This window comes from Oncorhynchus mykiss, chromosome 25, assembly GCF_057628025.1.
Source record: "Oncorhynchus mykiss isolate SJ-2025 chromosome 25, ASM5762802v1, whole genome shotgun sequence".
Classification (NCBI taxonomy): Eukaryota; Metazoa; Chordata; class Actinopteri; order Salmoniformes; family Salmonidae; genus Oncorhynchus; species Oncorhynchus mykiss.
Window position 1 is genome coordinate 10764760 of NC_143046.1, and position 14671 is coordinate 10779430.

General features: G+C 45.0%; 1 protein-coding gene across 3 annotated transcripts in view; it reads left to right on the forward strand.

Annotated features, from left to right (window-relative positions):
• The window catches only part of LOC110504371 (glutamate receptor 3), a 231947-nt gene that overhangs the window by 203843 nt on the left and 13433 nt on the right, over nucleotides 1-14671 (forward strand). For 2 of the 3 annotated variants that reach the window (XM_036970540.2, XM_036970539.2), the window contains exon 13: nucleotides 13399-13646. The exons of the other annotated variant lie outside the window; for it this stretch is intronic. In XM_036970540.2, coding sequence (XP_036826435.1) covers nucleotides 13399-13646 — 248 coding nt within the window. The remainder of the gene's footprint in view (nucleotides 1-13398; nucleotides 13647-14671) is intronic. 3 annotated transcript variants of the gene reach the window in all.

A 14671-nucleotide genomic window follows, 5' to 3' on the forward strand; every position in this document is an offset into this window, starting at 1 on the left:
TCGGCGGGTATGTCTAGTTATTGAATAGAGCTTGGCAGGTATGTCTAGTTAATGAATCCCTGAGGCTAAATGTCATTTAAAACAGCAGCAAACAAAACAACCATCTACATGGAATCATCGACATTATATCACACCTTTATTAATGATTATTAGTGTGATGAGGAGGACTGATGTTTGTATTGCGTTACCTGGGAAGATTAACATCATGAAAGACTGTGTCTGAAATGTTACCCTTAACCCCTACGCAGTGCACTACTTTTGGCCAAGGCCCATAGTGTTAAAAGTTGTGTACAACATAGGGAATAGGGTGCCATTTGTCATATATATAAGTCAACCGTACACAGCCCTGTCCTTTATCACAGAACAATAAAGAAACACTAACTGCTCAATGTATTAAACAAATAATTGTTTAACCTTTATTTAACTATGCAAGTCAGTTAATACAAAGTTATTCTTTACAATGACGACCTACACCTGCCAAACCCAGACAACGCTGGGCCAATTGTGCGCCGCCAAATGGGACTCCCAATCACGGCCGGGTTGTGATAGAGCCTGGAATCGAACCGGGGGTGTCTGTAGTGACTCCTCTAGCACTGAGATTTAAACCGCTGCGCCACTCGGAAGCCCACTGAGTGTAGCAAAGGAGAGAACTGTAACTCTCAGCAGCTTATACGTTATCTAAAGCCTCAACACAATAGTAATATACACAGAAAGAGAGAAGAACACTCCCAAGAGCATTATCTAAAACCTTGAGTAGACCTCATGATGTAGGCTATTACAAGTTTGAATTCTAAATAGTATCCGACAACAGCTAGAGTGAAGTCACCAATGCACTTTACTACTGTAAGTGTGAAAAATAATTTTCACATCTCAGCTACTGCAGTGCAGGCACTATGACCATGCATTATATTATAAAACATGATGTGATATGAAGGGATTTATTTTCACACATCAAATCAAATTGTATTGGTCAAATACATATGATTAGCAGATGTTATTGTGAGTGTAGTGGAATGCTTGTGCTTCTAGTTCCGACAGTGCAGTAATATCTAAAAAGTAATCTAACAATTCCCCAAATACTACCTAATACACACAACTCTAAGTAAAGGAATGGAGTACGAATATACAAACAGAGCTCGTAATACATATGGGTGGGTGTCCAATGGAAAACACAACGTTTGACAAACAGGTCTAAGAAAACCAATGGTCCAAACCTCTTGCCTCTATCACAACCCATTCAGAAGTTATTGCCGTTTTTCATCACAGTGGCTAAATCAATGGAGACCAGAGAAAAAAGTGTAAAAATAAATAAATTGGGAATATTGCATCCCAAAAGCAATGTATGAAGTAAACCATGTCCTATAGTTCCTCAATTTAGTTGTACATTTTATCCGGACCATTTGTCTAAATCATGAAAAGCAGATACACGCATTATTTTATTTAACTAGGCAAGTCAGTTAAGAACAAATTCAGATTTTCAATGACAGCCTAGGAACAGTGGCTTAACAAACCGACAGATTTTTTGTTACCTCGTCAGCTCGGGGATTTGATCTTGCAACCTTTCAGTTACTAGTCCAACACTCTAACCACTAGGCTACCTGGCGCCCCACCCATGGCGGGAGACTATGTTTACAATGCCTTCGGAAAGAATTTCATTGACTTTTTCTCCCCAAAATTGTGTTACAGCCTGAATTTAAAATGGATTCAATTAAGATGTTGTGTCACTGGCCTACACACAGTACCCCCCAGTACCCCGCAGTACCCCCCAGTACCCCCCAGTACCCCACAGTACCCCGCAGTACCCCCCAGTACCCCACAGTACCCCACAGTACCCCACAGTACCCCTCAGTACCCAATAAGGCATGAAAGTAAAACTGCAGAAAATATTGGCAAAGAAAATGAGTTTTTTTCCTAAATACAAAGTCTTATGTTTGGGGCAAATCCAACACAACACATCACTGAGTGATACAGGCAAAATCCTAAAGGAAAACCTGGTTCAGTCTGCTTTCCAACAGACACTGGGAGACAAATTCATATTTCAGTAGGAAAATAACCTAGAATACAAGGCAAAATATACAGTGGAGTTGCTTACCAAGACAACATTGAATGTCCCTGAGTGGCCTAGTTACAGTTTTGACTTAAATTGGCTTGAAAATCGATGGCAAGACTTGAAAATGTCTGTCTAGCAATGATCACCAACCAACTTGACTGAGCTTGATGTAAATGAGATATTGTTGTATTTTATTTTCAATACATTTGCAAAGAAGCCTAAAAACATGTTTTAACACTTTGTAATTTTAGGGTATTGTGTGTAGATGGGTGAGAGAAATAAATCGATTTTAATCGATTTTGAACTCAGGCTGTAACACAAAGCGTGGAATATGTCAAGGGTTGTGAATACTTCCTGAAGTCACTGTATATCCACAATGAAATACTACCACTACTACTGTAGCTCTCTATATCATCAGCTAGGCTGTTCCAGAAGTAATGCTAGCTGACAGCTCACCACAATGAAATACTACCACTACTACTATAGCTCTCTATATCATCAGCTAGACTGTTCCAGATGTAATGCTAGCTGACAGCTCACCACAATGAAATACTACCACTACTACTGTAGCTCTCTATATCATCAGCTAGGCTGTTCCAGAAGTAACGCTAGCTGACAGCTCACCACAATGAAATACTACCACTACTACTGTAGCTCTCTATATCATCAGCTAGGCTGTTCCAGAAGTAACGCTAGCTGACAGCTCACCACAATGAAATACTACCACTTCTACTGTAGCTCTCTATATCATCAGCTAGACTGTTCCAGATGTAATGCTAGCTGACAGCTCACCACAATGAAATACTACCACTACTACTGTAGCTCTCTATATCATCAGCTAGGCTGTTCCAGATGTAATGCTAGCTGACAGCTCACCACAATGAAATACTACCACTACTACTATAGCTCTCTATATCATCAGCTAGGCTGGACACTGTTCCAGAAGTAACGCTAGCTGACAGCTCACCACAATGAAATACTACCACTACTACTGTAGCTCTCTATATCATCAGCTAGGCTGGACACTGTTCCAGAAGTAACGCTAGCTGACAGCTCACCACAATGAAATACTACCACTTCTACTGTAGCTCTCTATATCATCAGCTAGGCTGTTCCAGATGTAACGCTAGCTGACAGCTCACCACAATGAAATACTACCACTACTACTATAGCTCTCTATATCATCAGCTAGGCTGGATGCTCTTTCAGATGTAACGCTAGCTGACAGCTCACCACAATGAAATACTACCACTACTACCATAGCTCTCTATATCATCAGCTAGGCTGGACACTGTTCCAGATGTAACGCTAGCTGACAGCTCACCACAAGGAAATACTACCACTACTACTGTAGCTCTCTATATCATCAGCTAGGCTGGACACTGTTCCAGAAGTAACGTTAGCTGACAGCTCACCACAATGAAATACTACCACTTCTACTGTAGCTCTCTATAACATCAGCTAGGCTGTTTCAGAAGTAACGCTAGCTGACAGCTCACCACTGAAATCTTTCTTCTAGAATCCGGAAGACATAAAACTATAGATAGATATCAATTTTGAGACATGACGTGTAGTATTTTCATATTTTAGTATTTGCTTTTCATATTAATGCGAAATTCCTGGCCCGCAAGCTTTATATTTTCAAGTCCTTTGAAGACGACGACCACAACATCCTCAAATCCTTAAAAGTTGGGGCGAGAAACCCGCACCGCTTGCATGTATCAGTTTACAAAATCTTTTTGAATCTAGTGTGATTGATAGAGAAAGACTCCACTTAACGATTCAGAACATAAAGAATCGTATTTGTCTTGTTAAAATGCATTTTTGTAACATAAGGAAGTGTAATTTCATCACCAAAGCGCGTTTTCACCCAGGCTGGGCAGAGTGGCCAGAACCTTAGTGGGGATGTTGAGGACAGGGGGAAGAGAGAGAGAGGAAGGACAGGAGGAAGAGAAGAAAGAGATATCCTGAACCAGATAGAGAGACTCTAAAGCAAAGAACTACACAAGGTTGGACTGTAGCCCACTGCAATCCATTGCTCATCAATAAACACCAGTCCCCCAGCTCTTGTCAGTGTGTGTTTGGGTATGACGCTGGGAAAGGGAAGGGGAAGCTCCTACAACAGAGATTACAGGCTTGTTGCATATAGGGAGAGCCTGACAGAAGCAATGCCAGGCTTGGTGTGAGATAGAGATAACCTCCAAGGAAGACGGGCTCTCAAAGGGTCCTGTCTAACTTCAGACAGAGAGAGAGAGAGAGAGAGATATTGGATTCCTACACTGAACATCCCAATTGGTATTCTGGACCTTCAGTGGTGCACTTCAATTACAAAGTAAAGCTTCCTAGACTCCCAAATTCCATTGCTGCATACTTGAGAGATACAGGTAGTCTTTCCTAGCACTATTGAATAATGAAATATATACAGGTAGTCCTGCCTAGCACTATTGAATAATGAAACATATACAGGTAGTCCTGCCTAGCACTATTGAATAATGAAATATATACAGGTAGTCCTGCCTAGCACTATTGAATAATGAAAGAATGACACAAATACCCTAAAAGGAATTGAAAGTATGATGCAGGTAGGAGAACTAAGTGTTCACTGTGTGGGTGGAGTTTTAAATAGAACTAAGTGTTCACTGGTTGGGTAGAGTTTTGAATAGAACTAAGTGTTCACTCTGGGTAGAGTTTTAAATAGAACTAAGTGTTCACTCTGGGTGGAGTTTTAAATAGAACTAAGTGTTCACTGGTTGGGTAGAGTTTTGAATAGAACTAAGTGTTCACTCTGGGTAGAGTTTTAAATAGAACTAAGTGTTCACTCTGGGTGGAGTTTTAAATAGAACTAAGTGTTCACTGGTTGGGTAGAGTTTTGAATAGAACTAAGTGTTCACTCTGGGTAGAGTTTTAAATAGAACTAAGTGTTCACTCTGTGGGTAGAGTTTTGAATAGAACTAAGTGTTCACTCTGGGTAGAGTTTTAAATAAAACTAAGTGTTCACTCTGTGGGTAGAGTTTTGAATAGAACTAAGTGTTCACTGGTTGGTTAGAGTTTTAAATTGAACTAAGTGTTCACTGTGTGGGTGAAGTTTTAAATAGAACTAAGTGTTCACTCTGGGTAGAGTTTTAAATAGAACTAAGTGTTCACTCTGGGTAGAGTTTTAAATAGAACTAAGTGTTCACTCTGTGGGTAGAGTTTTAAATAGAACTAAGTGTTCACTCTGTGGGTAGAGTTTTGAATAGAACTAAGTGTTCACTCTGGGTAGAGTTTTAAATAGAACTAAGTGTTCACTCTGGGTAGAGTTTTAAATAGAACTAAGTGTTCACTCTGTGGGTAGAGTTTTGAATAGAACTAAGTGTTCACTCTGGGTAGAGTTTTAAATAGAACTAAGTGTTCACTGTGTAGGTAGAGTTTTAAATAGAACTAAGTGTTCACTGGTTGGGTAGAGTTTTGAATAGAACTACATTAAGTTTTCACTATGTGGGTCGAGTCCATGATGAAAGCAACTATGCCAGAGAATGAAATAGAACCAGTTCAAAGGCCAGTGACAGGAAGTGCATCCCAAATGTCAACCTTTTCACGATATAGTGCACTACTTGTCACCAGGTCCTGTGGGCCTATATAGGGAATAGGGTGCTATTTAAGATGTACCCGTGGAAACGCTGTCTAACCTAACTCAGAATCGATACAGATTAAGTGGCTATTTAGAATGAAGAGGGACATTTATTTTGACTCTGCACTTTAATCAAATGTCCTCTCCTAGATGTTTTTTAATGGCTTTGGTTTTTAAACAACAACCAACATTCAGCTTGAAAATTGACTTTTCTGTGGCAAAGCTTCAAAGGATATTTTTTTTTACAAATGATCCACACACACCCATGCAAGCATACACACACACACGCACGCACGCACGCACGCACGCACGCACGCACACACATTGCCTTAGTTGTGTTCTTTTCATTGCATCAGTCCTCAGTAGTATGTGGCCTAACAGACCGTAGAGAGAGACAGGCCAGCCCACAAGGCAAGGAGGAATAGTGAGTGGGTGGGGGAGGGTGTGAGTGAGTGAGTGAGTGAGTGAGTGAGTGGGTGGGTGAGTGAGTGAGTGAGTGGGTGAGTGAGTGGGAGAGGGTGTGGGGGAGGGTGTGTAAGTGTCTGACTAATCTTGCTGCAAGCAGAAGCTTGACCAACCTCCATTTCTGAGCACTGCAGATAGCTTTTCCTCATCCCTCCTTCCATCCATCCCTTCCTCCCTCCACACATCCCTTCCTTACTCCTTAAATCCCTCCTTCCATCCATCCCTTCCTCCCTCCATCCCTCCACACATCCCTTCCTACCTCTCTCCAACCCTCCATCCATCCCTCCACACATCCCTTCCTCCCTCAATCTCTCCACACATCCCTTCCTACCTCTCTCCAACCCTCCATCCATCTCTCCACACATCCCTTCCTCCCTCAATCCCTCCACACATCCCTTCCTACCTCTCTCCAACCCTCCATCCATCTCTCCACACATCCCTTCCTCCCTCAATCCCTCCACACATCCCTTCCTACCTCTCTCCAACCCTCCATCCATCCCTCCACACATCCCTTCCTCCCTCCATCCCTCCACACATCCCTTCCTACCTCTCTCCAACCCTCTATCCATCCCTCCACACATCCCTTCCTCCCTCCATCCCTCCACACATCCCTTCTTACCTCTCTCCAACCCTCCATCCATCTCTCCACACATCCCTTCCTACCTCTCTCCAACCCTCTATCCATCCCTCCACACATCCCTTACGCCCTCTATCCCTCCACACATCCCTTACGCCCTCCAACACTCTATCCATCCCTTCATCCCTAATCCCTCCATCATCCTTTCGTCCCTCCAACCCTCCATCCATTCCTTCCTACATCCATCCCGTCCTCCCTCCATCCCTCCACACATCCCTTCCTCCCTCCATCAATTCCTTCCTCCCTCCACACAACCCTTCTCCCTCCATCCCTCAATTGAAGTAATTCTATCCTCTTCCCAGAGGCTATGTCAGATCAGCAAGGTGACTGTTACAGGATATAACTTTGTCTGTAGTGAGATGATGGAGATGTGTCTGTAGTGAGATGATGGAGATATGTTTGTAAAGAGAGAGGGAGAGGTTGTTGTCCTGGAACCACACTGCCAGGTCTCTGAACTCCTCCCTATTGGCTGTCTCATAATTGTCTGTAATCAGTCCTACCACTGTTGTGTCATCAGCAAACTTAACGATGGTATTGGAGTCATGTTTGGTCATGCAGTTGTGAGTGAACAGGGAGTACAGGAGGGAACTAAGCAGGCACCCCTGGGGGCGGCACGTCAGGAAGACTAGGATCAGTTGCAGAGGGAGGTGTTTAGGTCCTTAGCTTAGTGATGAGCTTTGTGGACACAATGGTGTTGAACACTGAGTTGTAGTCAAATCAAATCAAATGTATTCATATAGCCCTTTGCACATCAGCTGATATCTCAAAGTGCTGTACAGAAACCCAGCCTAAAACCCCAAACAGCAAGCAATGCAGGTGTAGAAGCATGGTGGCTAGGAAAAACTCCCTAGAAAGGCCAAAACCTAGGAAGAAACCTAGAGAGGAACCAGGCTATGTGGGGTGGCCAGTCCTCTTCTGGCTGTGTCGGGTGGAGATTATAACAGAACATGGCCAAGATGTTAAAATTTTCATAAATGACCCTAGGTCAATGGTCCTAGGGCTCAGGTCCTCCGAGAGAGAGAAAGAGCCCTAGTAAGCCAGTGACTCAGCCCCTGTAATAGGGTTAGAGGCAAAGAATCCCAGTGGAAAGAGGGGAACCGGCCAGGCAGAGACAGCAAGGGCGGCTCGTTGCTCCAGAGCCTTTCCGTTCATCTTCACACTCCTGGGCCAGACTACACTCCATCATATGACCCACTGAAGAGATGAGTCTTTTGAGGTGTTCCCTTTGTCCAGGTAGGAAAGGGCAGTGTGGAGTGCGATTTAGATTGTGTGGATCTGTTGAGGCGGTATGCGATTTGGAGTGGGTCTACAGTATCCAAGATGATGCTGTTGATGTGAGCCATGACTAGCCTTTCAAAGCACTTCATGGCTTCCAACGTGAGTGCTATGGGGCATAAATCATTTAGGCAGGTTACCTTCGCTTCCTTGGGCACAGGGACTATGGTGGTCGGCTTGAAACATGTAGGTATTACAGACTTGGTCAGGGAGAGGTTGAAACTGTCAGTGAAGACACTTGCCAGTTGGTCCATGCGTGCTTTGTTTACACATCCTGGTAATCCATCTGCCCCCGCGGGTTTGTGAATGTTGACCTGTTTAAAGGTCTTGTTCACATCGGCTACCATGAGCTTTATCACACAGTTGTACGGAACAGCTGGTGCTCTCATGCATGATTCAGTGTTGCTTTCCTCGAAGTGATAATAAAAGGCATTTAGCCTGTCTGGTAGGCTCGCGTCACTGGGCAGCTTGCGGCTGCGTTTCTCTTTGTAGTCCGTAATAGTTATCAAGCCCTGCCACATCTGACGAGTGTCAGAGCCGGAGTAGTAAGATTCAATCTTAATCCTGTATTGACTCTTTGCTTGTTTGATGGTTCGTCTGAGAGCATAGCGGGATTTCTTATAGGCGTCCGGATTAGTGTCCCGCTCCTTGAAAGCAGCAGCTCTAGCAATTAGCTGGATGCGGATGTTGCCTGAAATCCATGGCTTCTGGTTGGGATATGTGCATAAGGTCACTGTGGGGACGACGACTTCGATGCACTTATTGATGAAGCCAATAACTGAGGTGATATATTCCTCAAGGTCATTGGATGAATCCCGGAACATATTCAAGTCTATGCTAGCAAAACAGTCCCGTAGCGTAGCATCTATTACATCTGACCACTTCTATATTGGGGGAAGTCACTAGTACTTCCTGCTTTAGTTTATCACAAGGTACTCTACCTCAGGCAAGCAATACCTCAAGACATTGAATATTAGACATTGCGCACCAGCTGTTATTGACAAATAGACACACACCCCCACCCCCCCTCTTACCATACGTAGCTTCTCTGTCCTGCCGATGCATGGAATATTCCCGCCAACTCTATATTATCCATGTCGTCGTTCATCCACGACTCTGTGAAACATGATATTACTGTTTTTAATGTCCCGTTGGTAGGATAGTCTTGATCGTAGATCATCCAGTTTATTCTCCAGTGATTGCACGTTGGCCAATAGAACAGATGGTAGTGGTGGTTTACCCACTCACCTATGAATTCTCAGAAGGTAGCCCGACCTCTGTCCCCTCTGTCTTTTCTTCAACCAAATGACGGGGATTGTGGCCCAGGTTCCCGAGAAAGCGACATATCCTTCGTGTCGGATTCATTATAGAACAACATTTTTGTCCAGTTCAAGGTGAGTAATTGCTGATTTGATGTCCAGAAGTTATTTTCGGGCCATAGAAGAAATTAACAGGAACATCATGTACAAAGTAAGTTACAAAATAAGTTACATACAATTTGAAAAAACGAACCAAATAACACAATTGGTTAGGAGCCCGTAGAACAGCAGAAATCCCCTCCGGCGCCATTCATATACACACTATTGCTCACGCACACACACACTTGCTCACACACACATGCACGTTCCAACAGAAACACACTGTTAGCCTTCTGTTTCTCTGTTAACTGCCGGGCAGATCAGTACCACTCAGTCTTTCCAGAAGTTGTTCTTCAAACCAACCGATAATGTCCTTCCAACTATGTTTTAGGTCATGCAAATTATGAGCGCACAATAAATTATATTGTCTACACAAAACAACACAAATCCTATGCCACTGATTTATATTACTAACTTTAACCCATATTAGCATTCCCATAGAACAGGGAGCACCTCACAAGCTTTTTTTCATAAAGGTGGAGACAGGGAGATGTATTCATTCATCATGTTGACTTCTAATGTTGTATTATGTTGTTGTCTGGTCTGATTCTCACCTCTCTGGTCTGATCCTCACCCCTCTGGTCTGATCCTCACCCCTCTGGTCTGATCCTCACCCCTCTGGTCTGATCCTCTCCCCTCTGGTCTGATCCTCACCCCTCTGGTCTGATCCTCACCCCTCTGGTCTGATCCTCACCCCTCTGGTCTGATCCTCACCCCTCTGGTCTGATCCGCACCCCTCTGGTCTGATCCGCACCCCTCTGGTCTGATCCTCACCCCTCTGATCTGATCCTCACCCCTCTGGTCTGATCCTCACCCCTCTGGTCTGATCCTCACCCCTCTGGTCTGATCCTCACCCCTCTGGTCTGATCCTCACCCCTCTGGTCTGATCCTCACCCCTCTGGTCTGATCCTCACCCCTCTGGTCTGATCCGCACCCCTCTGGTCTGATCCGCACCCCTCTGGTCTGATGTGACATGATGGATGACTCATAACAGGTTGTATTGGAACACACTGAGCCAACTACTGTAGGGCCCTCCGTTAAGTGAAGGTTAATGCTTTTGTTTATTAACAGTGATGTGTCGGAGGCAATATCCATTACAGTCAGAGAGGGGCAGTACATTAATTAGGGACATTGATGGGTCTATCCGATGTTTAGAATGGACAAGTCCCACTCTGCTCACAAAGCCACAGGGCTCAGTGTGTGTGTGTGTGTGTGTGTGTGTGTGTGTTTGTTGTTGCATTTTCCACAGCCTCTATTTGTTACTTACCTAGTGGAGTTGGTGTGTTGTTTACTCTGCTTGAGAACTCAGAGTGTCCTTCACTAACAGTGTATTTGGTTCCCTTGACACTATTCAGGATTCATTTAACTTCAAGACTTCTTAGGAAATATGACTGTTATACCTAAGTGCTGCCTTACCAGAAATGTCTGCTTCAGTTAGTAATACACGACACCTTATGCTCTTCAAATCTTTGATCTGACAAAATGAAGTCCTTGACTGTTTCAGTATTTGAACCTAAACTGACCCTTCTGGGGAAGCCCATACAATGGGATCCTTGACGCCACTGGAACAATGCCTCTGATTGGTGTTGCCATATCAACAGCTTGTTCATACTCGGAACACATAGGCTATTGGCAATAGGCCCATTGGTACAATTGACTATTGCCAACTGGCCCACTTCCTTGTAAAACTCTAGCTCCTAAATTGCTATCCGGGATCTTTGGGACGTCCCTACTCCATTGAAGTTTACATTTTAAAATGTTGAAGGGTTAAGGTTAAGTTAGATAAGGGTTATGGTTAAGGTAAGGGTAGGGGTTAAGTTTAGGGTTTAGGAGGTAGGCAAATCCTAAGGATCCCAGATAGCTCTAACCCTAAATGTAACCTGCGGTGTACTTGTGAGAGTATCCACTCTACACACACCCTCACCTGTCTCTGCTTTGGCCCAGACCAGGGTTCAGAAGTCTGGAGTTTGAAACTGTGTTGCCAAATGAACCCAGCGGCATTGAATAATTGAATAGTTGCTTGTTATAGATGGCCGGAAGTCCTCTCTTCACTCCTACAGGTTGTATGGCAGGCACACTAAGCCTAACCCCAGGCACCGTACTGGGAAACTCTCATCTATGTCCCCTTCTGATGTTACTCGAGCAAGCTTCTCACCTCAATCACATTACATCAGCTGATATCTCAAAGTGCTTGTACAGAAACCCAGCCTAAAACCACAAACAGCAAGCAATGCAGATGTAGAAGTACAGTGATGTGAAAAACTCCCTCGAAACCTAGTAAAAAACCTAGAGAGGAGCCAGGCTCTGAATGGCGGCCAGTCGTCTGCTGGCTGTGCCGCGTGGAGATTAACAGAACATTGTTAGATTGTTATTCAAGATGTTTAAACATTCGTAGATGACCAGCAGGGTCAAATAATAATAATCACAGTGGTTTAAAGGGTGCAACGGGTCAGTACATCAAGAGTAAACGTCAGTTGGCTTTTCAAAGCCGAGCATTCAGAGGTCAAGACAGCAGGTGCGGTAGAGAGAGAGAAAGTGTCGAAAACAGCAGGTCCGGGACAAGGTAGTAGGTTGGGTGAACAGGTCAGGGTTCCCTAACCGCAGGCAGAACAGTTGAAACTGGAGCAGCAGCACAACCAGGTGGACTGGGGCCAGGTAGTCCTGAGGCATGACCCCAGGGATCAGATTCACCAGGAGGGGAGGGAGAGAGAGAATTAGAGGGAGTATACTTAAATTCACACAGGACACCAGATAGAACAGACTGACCCTAGCCCACCGGCACTTAGACTGTTGCAGAGTAGATACTGGAGACTGAGACAGGGGTGGGTCGGGGGACACTGTGGCCCCGTCCGAAGATACCCTCGGACAGTGCCAACCAGGCAAGATATAACCCCATCCACTTTGCCAAAGCACAGCCCCCACAAAACTAGAGGGATATCAACAGACCCCTAACTTACTACCCTGAGACAAGGCTGATTATATCCCACGAAGATCTCCTTCACCGTGCGAGCCTGAGGGGGCGCAAAACTGGACAGGAAGATCACATCTGTGACTCAACCCACTCAAGTGACGCATCCCTCCTAGGGACGGCATGGAAGAGCACAAGTAAGCCAGTGACTCAGCCCCTGTAATAGGGTCAGAGGCAGAGAATCCCAGTGGAGAGAGGGGAGCCGGCCAGGCAGAGAATCCCAGTGGAGAGAGGGGAGCCGGCCAGGCAGAGAATCCCAGTGGAGAGAGGGGAGCCAGAAATGTACTATAGCAAGGTTCTTGTTTCTGTGCATCACTCCTTCCTGTTTCTCTCATTGTTCAGGGTCCTCTCTCTCTCTCTCTCTGTCTCTCTCTGTCTCTCTCTGTCTCTGTCTCTGTCTCTGTCTCTGTCTCTGTCTCTCTCGCTCTCTCTCTCTCTCTCTCTCTGTCTCTGTCTCTCTCTCTCTCTCTCTCTCTCTCTCTCTCTCTCTCTCTCTGTCTCTGTCTCTGTCTCTGTCTCTCTCTCTCTCACTCTCTCTCTCTCTCTCTCTCTCTCTCTCTCTCTCTCTCTCGCTCTCTCTCTCTCTCTCTCTCTCTCTCTCTCTCTCTCTCTCTCTCTCTCTCTCTCTCTCTCTCTGTCTCTGTCTCTGTCTCTGTCTCTCTCTCTCTCTCGCTCTCTGTCTCTGTCTCTGTCTCTGTCTCTGTCTCTGTCTCTGTCTCTCTCGCTCTCTCTCTCTCGCTCTCTGTCTCTGTCTCTGTCTCTGTCTCTGTCTCTCTCGCTCTCTCTCTCTCGCTCTCTCTCTCTCTCTCTCTGTCTCTGTCTCTGTCTCTGTCTCTGTCTCTCTCGCTCTCTCTCTCGCTCTCTCTCTCGCTCTCTCTCTCTCTCTCGATGGTGTATACATTTGTATTTGGGTCATCACTACTATGTATCAATGCTTCCTCTTCTCCCTTTCCCTCCCTCTCTCCGTCTAAACAGCGATCCAAAATAGCAGTCTATGAGAAAATGTGGTCATACATGAAATCGGCCGAACCGTCAGTGTTTGTCAAGACCACACCAGACGGGGTGGCCCGGGTACGAAAGTCCAAGGGCAAGTTTGCTTTCCTCCTGGAGTCCACCATGAACGAGTACATAGAGCAGAGGAAACCCTGTGACACCATGAAAGTGGGCGGAAACCTCGACTCTAAAGGATACGGTGTGGCCACGCCCAAAGGCTCAGCATTAAGGTGGGTGGGATAATATAACGATATTCTCCTTGTTGTTATAGAATTCCACCTACCCTGATGTCTTGTGTTTGGCCCTTCTTCTTCTTGTTCTTCTCTTCTTCCTTATTGTTTTGGAATGGACGCAAAGAGGTAACGGTATCATATCTTTTATTGTTCTTGGATATCTAGGTTGATTTATAATTGTTATTATGGATGTTGATCTACGTGTTAATGTTGTTGTTCCTAAACCAACGGGGAATCCATTCCAGGGTGTAGCGAAGACTTTAACAGTTTAACAACCATTTAACCTTTGTCTCTCTTACTCTATCTTTCCTTCTGGCCTGTCTTTCTGTCCTATCCTTTTGTCCTGTTCTTCTATCCTTCTGTCCTGTCCTTCTGTCCTTCTGTCCTGTCCTTCTGTCTTGTCCTTCTGTCCTGACCTTCTGTCCTTCTGTCCTATCCTTCTGTCATGTCCTGTGTCCTGTCCTTCTGTCCTGTCCTTCTGTCCTGTCCTTCTGTCCTGTCCTTCTGTCCTGTGTGCTGTCCTTTTGTCCTGTCCTTCTGACCTGCATGCTGTCCTTCTGTCCTGCGTGCTGTCCTTCTGCCCTATCCTTCTGACCTGCATGCTGTCTTTCTGTCCTGCGTGCTGTCCTTCTGCCCTATCCTTCTAACCTGCATGCTGTCCTGCGTGCTGTCCTTCCTTCCTGTGTGCTGTCCTTCTGTCCTGTGTGCTGTCCTTCCTTCCTGTGTGCTGTCCTTCTGTCCTGCATGCTGTCCTTCTGTCCTGCGTGCTGTCCTTCTGTCCTGTGTGCTGTCCTTCTGTCCTGCATGCTGTCCTTCCCGACAGTTGTTGTCACTTTTAATTTAACAGTTCAACAGTTTTTCCATGTAGCCTTTAAAAGTTGCACTGTCACTTGTGATGAATGTTATTTGCATGGTGTTTTCTATTGTTGCTTTTCTTCTCAATGATGACTAGTGTCCCCGTCCCGCACACTTCAGTTTCTAAACTACCTAACTCATCATGCCACCTTTTCAATATTTACCAC